This window comes from Belonocnema kinseyi, chromosome 9 (assembly GCF_010883055.1).
Source record: "Belonocnema kinseyi isolate 2016_QV_RU_SX_M_011 chromosome 9, B_treatae_v1, whole genome shotgun sequence".
NCBI classification, from domain to species: Eukaryota; Metazoa; Arthropoda; class Insecta; order Hymenoptera; family Cynipidae; genus Belonocnema; species Belonocnema kinseyi.
In genome coordinates this window covers 123,720,883-123,727,780 of record NC_046665.1, presented here as the reverse complement: position 1 = coordinate 123,727,780, position 6,898 = coordinate 123,720,883, and the positions used below count along the sequence as shown (strand labels likewise).

At 31.5% G+C, this 6,898-nt stretch overlaps 1 protein-coding gene across 3 annotated transcripts in view; it reads left to right on the top strand.

The window, feature by feature from the left end:
• LOC117179441 (cytochrome b5 reductase 4) overlaps nt 1-6,898 on the top strand; it is a 129,486-nt gene that overhangs the window by 43,038 nt on the left and 79,550 nt on the right. Inside the window, exons 1-2 of one of the 3 annotated variants that reach the window (XM_033371246.1) lie at nt 1,350-1,618; nt 6,012-6,275. The exons of the other annotated variants lie outside the window; for them this stretch is intronic. Of the exons in view, the coding sequence (XP_033227137.1) occupies nt 6,191-6,275 (85 nt within the window). The 5' untranslated portion in view covers nt 1,350-1,618; nt 6,012-6,190. Of the gene's footprint in view, nt 1-1,349; nt 1,619-6,011; nt 6,276-6,898 lie in introns of those variants that run through there. 3 annotated transcript variants of the gene reach the window in all.

Sequence of the window (6,898 nt, the reverse complement as noted above, 5' to 3'; positions counted from 1 at the left end):
GTAGGGCGAGGAGGGGGGTTAAGAGGTGGACGTGAGAAAGTGGTGGCAGGGGAATCTAAGGAGTTAAGAAGGCTTGGAGCGGTGAGTGATGGTTGGATGTAGAGGGATGGGAGAGGAAGTAGAGAAGGAGGATTGTGATGTTTTGAAGGGAAGAGAAGGAAGAATGATGATAAGATAGGACAGGATATGATCAGAGAGGACAGGGCAGGGTATAAAAGGAATGGAGAGAGAGAGTTGGAAAGTTGAAACCCTGATTTGAAAATTCGATGTCTGCCGCAGGCGAAGTGAGTGACTGATGGAGGCCAGGGCAGCAAGGGAAGGAAGGGAGCACAAACGGAGAAGTACGAGAAATGAAACTAGGGAAAGGTTCAATGCGAGTTAAACGAGGAGGATGGCCGAAAGATTTTTAGGGGAACGTTTAGAAGAGGAGGGGAAGTATAGTGGAGAGAGAGTTTGATAGGTGGACGTGAGGAAATTAATGGAGGGGAATTTGAGGAGTTGTAAAAGGTTGGAGCAGTGTGGGATGGGTGGGGGTGTCTTGGAATGAGAGGGTATGTGTAGGGATGGGTGGTGTTTTAAAGGGATGGTAGGGGGAGTATTGTGGTGGTTTGAAGGGAAGAGAAGGAAGAATGATGATAAGATATGACAGGATATGATCAGAGAGGACAGGACAGGGTATAAAACATATGGAGAGAGAGTTGGAGAGTTGAAACACTGACTTTGAAATTTCGATTTCAGCCAGAGGCGAATTGAGTAACTGGAGGCCTGGCCAGCAGGGTGAGGGAGGTAGCAAAAGTGGAGAAGTATGAGAAATGAAACTAGGGGAAGGTGAAATGGGAGTTAAGCGAGGAGGATGACTGAAAAAAAGTTGGAAGTGAAGGGAGGGAAATCTGAGAAGTTAAGAAGCGTTGGAGCAGTGTGGGATGGGAGGGAGCGTATAGGGTTGGGTGGGGGAGAATTGTGGTGGTTTTAAAGGAAGGGAAGGAAGAATGATGATAAGATAGGGCAGGATATGATCAGGATATGATCAGAGGACAGGACAGGGTATAAAAGGAATGGAGAGAGAGTTGGAGAGTGGCTTTAAAGCCCGGAGAAGAGAAAAGTGCGCGAACCGGGGTGACCTGGTGGCTGACGCTACTATAATATTGATCTATCTGTCTGAGAGAGAGAGTTGAGAGTAGCATAATTCCGCTCCGTGTGTACAAGCGCAGTTTCTTGTGATCCTTCAACGCGTCACATTGCTCATTCTCTCTCACACAATCATTTCAATTCCGAACTTGAGCATGTTTACTACTTTATAACTTTTCCAACTCACCCGGTTCATTATGAACTTTAGTTGGTTTCGGCCTTAACGCTTCAGGCATTATCACACATCCCTCACAATCCTCTAAAAGTCACGTGTCATGTTCAAAGTTAGCCATGCCTCCCACGCATCGAAGCCGCTCAAACTTTACTTTTACTAATTTCCCTTTTTTTCCTGTGCTTAAAAATCACAAAAAAACTTTCTGAGACGTTTGGTAATTAAGGAACTTTATTATTCTTAATTCGAGTTTCTCTTCCAGTTTAAGTGATGCGTTTTGTGGAAGAGTGAGCGTTACCTATGGAGGTTTTAGTTCAGGTGAACTTTATCGTTTTCATTTTGATTCAGTAGTTTCGATATTTTTTATTATTGATATTTTATATTTGTTAAGGGATGTTGAGATAGGGTCTGTGCAACTTTTGGGCAATATGACTGTCACTCTATGGATAATTAGTGAAATTATCATTGGTTAAGGAGTAGTTCGAATGAGTCCTGGAATTTAGTGAAATGTTCGAGAAGTTTATAATTGACGGAGGAAACTTCAGGGTGTCCGCTTTATTAAAAAAAAATTGCGGGTATTTTCCCGGTTCGAAAAAATTTTTCACGGTCAATGAAATTTAAAAAAATCGAACACTGAATCTAAAAATTCTTCCATTCGAAGTAATAAAAACTGATCTGCAAATGAAAGCACAAAAAGTGAAATAATTTTGTATTCAAATGTTCAATTATCTACACGTATAAAATGGAAGCTACTAATACTTTTCTACTAAACAATTTTTAATTAAATTTAGTACAACTGCCAAATTACAAATTTTAAACTTTTATAAATTGTAAAGTTCAAAGATTCAGATTCAGTTCCAAAAGTATAAATCCACGTTATTATTTCCAATGCTCTAAATTGAAGGATCTATCAAGGAATTGATAAATGTTCAAAGTTATACCATTTTAAGCAATTTTAAATTCTAATTTCAGTTTATAATTAGTTAGAAATTGGAAATTTCCCGTTTAAATCCGAAATTTTAATTATTTACAAAAATTATCCATTTCAACTAAGAATTAGAATTTCTTAGTAAAATTCCCTGTTCCAATTCATAATTTAAATTTTGTTCGAAAATACCTCGTCTTAACTCAGAATTATAATTTTGTTTAACAAATCTAATTTTCCATTCAGAATTGTTATTCTCCTGAATAAATTCCAGTTCCAACTCAATATTAGTTAAAAATAGAAAATTCCTTGTTCAAATCCGGAGTTTTGATTATTTTCGAAAATTCTCCGTTTTAACTAAGTATTAAAAATTTTCTGTAAAATTCTCGGTTCAAATTCAGAATTTTAATTTTTTTCAAAAATATCCCGTTTAAACTTAGAATTTATTCTTTTTAAAAATTCCGTGTTTCAGCTCGAAATTTATTAAAATTTTGTAATTTTCCCTGTTCCAAGACAAATTATATTTCATTTGGATAAATACCAGTTTCAACTCAGAATTTGTTAAAATTTGAAAATTCCCTGCTTCAACTCACAAATATAATTCTTTGGAAAAAGTTCCCGTTCCAATTCAAAATTTTGTTTCTTTCTAAAAAATTATTTTATTGCTAGCTCGAAATTTGTTAAAATTTTAAATTTTCCGGTTCCAATATTATTATTATTCGAAATAAATCCCAGTTCCAACTATAAGTTTGTAAAAAATCGAAAATTCCCTGTTTCAATTAAAAGTGAAATTTTCATTTCAAATAGTTTAAGAATCTTCAAAATGCTTCGCAATTTTATTTAAAAATCTTGAAACATCTACATGTTGTCTAAAATTTTTTCTAAATGATTTTTTTTATTTCTGCCAAATTAAAGAAATTTCCTTAAAATCTTCCATATTAATTTTTGACAATTTTCTAAATCTCTTCAAACATTATTTTTAAATTAGTTGATTGAAATAAAAATCATTTTCGATTTGCCTAGTAAATGTTTTTATTTTTCTGCAGCCTGTGAAAATATTTAAAAAGCTTCTAAGTTTTTTGTTCGTAATTTTAAGGTAATTTTGAATTTTTTTCAATTTTTCTAAATATATATTAACTTACTCGAAATTTTTCTAAGAATAATAGGTGTTTAAATGTTATTTATACATTAAAATTCAACAATTTGACTTACAAATGAAATTTAGTTAAAAAGAACAATTAAAATTGTAAGTTTCAAAGTTTTTGTTGTTGTTTAGTTTTGAATATTTAATTTATAATTACTGATGTTAAATAAACAGTCAGATATTTCTAAATATTAAATAACTGTTCTTTTTCTTAATTGGAAAATTTCAAATTGCATGGTGTAAAACTGGAATATTTTAGACTGAAATTATATTTGAAATCTAATAAAAGCCTTTAATTATAAATATATAAATTTGACGTTATGTTAAAATTAAAAATAGTTTATAAAGTTTACTTAATCGTCTTGTACTTACAATTAGTATTTACTTTTTTAATCTTTAAGAACAATTCAATTTAAAAAATCAATAATTAATTTATATTCACAGTTAAGCAACTAAAAATGTTTTTTATCAAAAATCTTTGATTTTTAACGCTTTGAATTTTTAATTGCTCAAATTTTCAAAACTTCAATTTAAAATTCTTTAAATTGAAACGTACTTAAAAAAATTAATAATCTAAAATGGAAATTTTTTAAATTGAAAGATTTTCGAATTGCGCATTCTAAACTACATGATATCATAATTGAAAAAGATCAAAATTAAACTAATTATTTAAAAACCGGTTAAAATTAAAATTGAAAGGATTTAAAAATTTTTTTAAATTTCCGGTCAAAAAATAAATTCACTGTCATTTCCCGGGTTTTCCCGGTCTTATAAAATTCCCGGTTTCTCGGTCCAGCAGATCACCTTGCTATTATATAATGTTATTATATATTATTATAATATTATATAATAATATAAATTTCAGCGCCAAGGAATTGGAAAAAAAATTATGAGTTTTCAAATACCAATGCGCTAAATGTTTAAATAATATAAGTTTTTAAAGAATTTTTGTTTCCAAATTCGATCTTTTAATTGAAAAGTACTTTTCTTAATGAAAATACAACTATTAGGTTAAAAATTAACTTCTTATACTTTGGAATATTTGTTTGACAATTTACCTGTTTCTGATCAAAATTATCTTTTTTGTTTAAAATTTAACTTTTCAGGTCAATACTTCAACTATCTTCTAAAAAATTCGTCTCTTCGATTTGAAAATTCAACTATCAGTCTAAAACTTCCATTATTCTGTTAAAAATTCTTCTTCTTTGATTGTAATTTCTCAACTATTTAATGGTGAATGAGGGTGTTTGCTGGACCCGAAAATCGGTAAATGACAGTGAATTTATTTTTTGACTGGGATTTTTACAAATTTTTACAATCAGAAAATACGATTTTTTAAACACTTTTTGTGAATAAATAATTGTTTAAATAAGTTAAATTTATCAAAACAATTTAACATTGTTTATAAAGTCATGGGCAGTATTTAAATTATTCTCAAGTAATTATTTGTATGAAAAAGGCGACAGAAATTGCTAAAAATGAACAATAATGCGTAAAAATGTAATTTTCTTATTTTTGGGGCGCCTCTTGCGCAAAAATTTGAAACCGACAACATTTTCAAAATTCCTTTATTTTTCCTTGACTAATTTTACATTTCAAGTCATTAACATTCAAATATCAGCATAACGTTTTTTTTGCATGAAAATAGCATTGTTTTTTAATATGTTACTCCAAAATTCTAATTTAGGATTAAGATTATACTGTGGATGCATTTTTTAATCATTATTTATCATAAATATTAAATCTGAAGATTTATATAATTCAAAAGCAGCGCGCGAACCCCGTCCAATCGGGTTGTCGGTGCGACGCAAGCGCAGTTTAAAAATTTTCCAAGATTGGGGACACTGCCATGCAATTGGTATTATTGTTGGGCCCTCAGCGTGCAGACATATTGTCAGCTGATTGTGAGTCGATGGAAAAAAACACAAAAAGTGTTCCTAAAGTTTCAAAGTAAAATAAATTTAAAAATCCTTTGGCAAATCATTTTCTGCCGCTCTGAACCAAATTTTAATATTTTATTCATTAACTTCTATTGAGAAACATAAAAGTTATTGCTAGATACCTTGATGAATACTAAGTAAAATACGTAAGATTTTGATGACCGTTTTTTTTTATTTACGAAAAAAGTTCCTATTGCTTACACTCAAAACTGAGAGGATAAGTAGTGAGATACTTTTTCTTCAATTCGATGTCCAAGCAGTACCCAAAAAGGCATTTCTAATTGTCAAACGACTGCTGTTTATGTATCGACGTAACCTCAAAAATATTTTAAAGGACACTCATATCTGCCGGAATATTTAGCGCATATTGGATTAAAATAAAAATATTAATGATAAAGTTAGTATTTTTTAAGCCTATTTTTAGGCGTTTATGGAGATCTGCGAAAGCTTTTTTTCGGGTACACAACTTTTTTTTACTTTGGTTTACAATAATATAACCTAATTTTTACTATGGAACTTGTTAAGAGGTACTAAGATGAAGATCTTTACTATATTTTACAATAATTCGACTAGAAATTTTAATATTATAATCCATGAACACCAACGTAACCTGTCTGTGGAGAGTTGCCCATATCTGATAAAAAAATCAATTCCGTGATTCACATGAAAAAAAAAAATTAACGAAAGCAATCATTCTTGAAGATGGCGGTCAATAGTATGAGGTGGAAAGCTCCACTTCATTTCCTGAATTGCGATTTTTTCCCTTTGATTTCCGAGTGCTCTTATTTCCTCACAATCGATGAAAAAAGGAACCATTTTACGGGAAAGTTCTTCCGCTGAGAAAATGGACTCAGCAATAATTGCTGGTTTTCTTTGAGACAATGCCTCGTTGCTGTGGGGCACCTTTAATTTCCGCTATGGACAGCACTGAATCTCCACAAAATCTCGGCCTGCAGGTCCAGGATGGTTAGTAATCAGATTAATTAATTGCCAATTAGTAAAATCTATATTTGCGGTTCTCTTTCCTTTGACTAATCATCTGTACCGTTTCCGAAATACATAGAACTATCGTCGGAAATATTCTACACGGCTAGCGTGAGTAGTAGTTAAAATCACTGCTGATTTTGAAGCTTGATTAATTGTTTAATTCAATAAAATATCAAAAATCTTCAAGCGTTTTTTATACGGAGAGACATTTCAAGAGATTAATTGAGATGACGGATGCAACAACTCATCAAGCGCTCGAAACCGCGTAGAAGTATTGTCCAGCGCGGGAAAATCTATCAATAAAAAAAGTGACCGAAACGTAAAACTAAATATACATTCGTATTCGGCTTGACGTGGTCGACAAATTTTTCTTATAAAACTTTTTCATTCGATAATTATTATTTTAGATAAACAATAGAAACTTCGACATTTTTCCGATCAAAAAGCGATGTTTTGTAAAACACAACTCGCGATTATTCGGCCGTTTGTTGATAAAAATGCTGGAAATTGTGGGTCCGGATGCAATAAGGGCACATAAAATTTTTTCGTGCGAAAACGAAGTCCCCTGGAGGCTTTAGAAAAAATTTTCGAATTTTAATTTT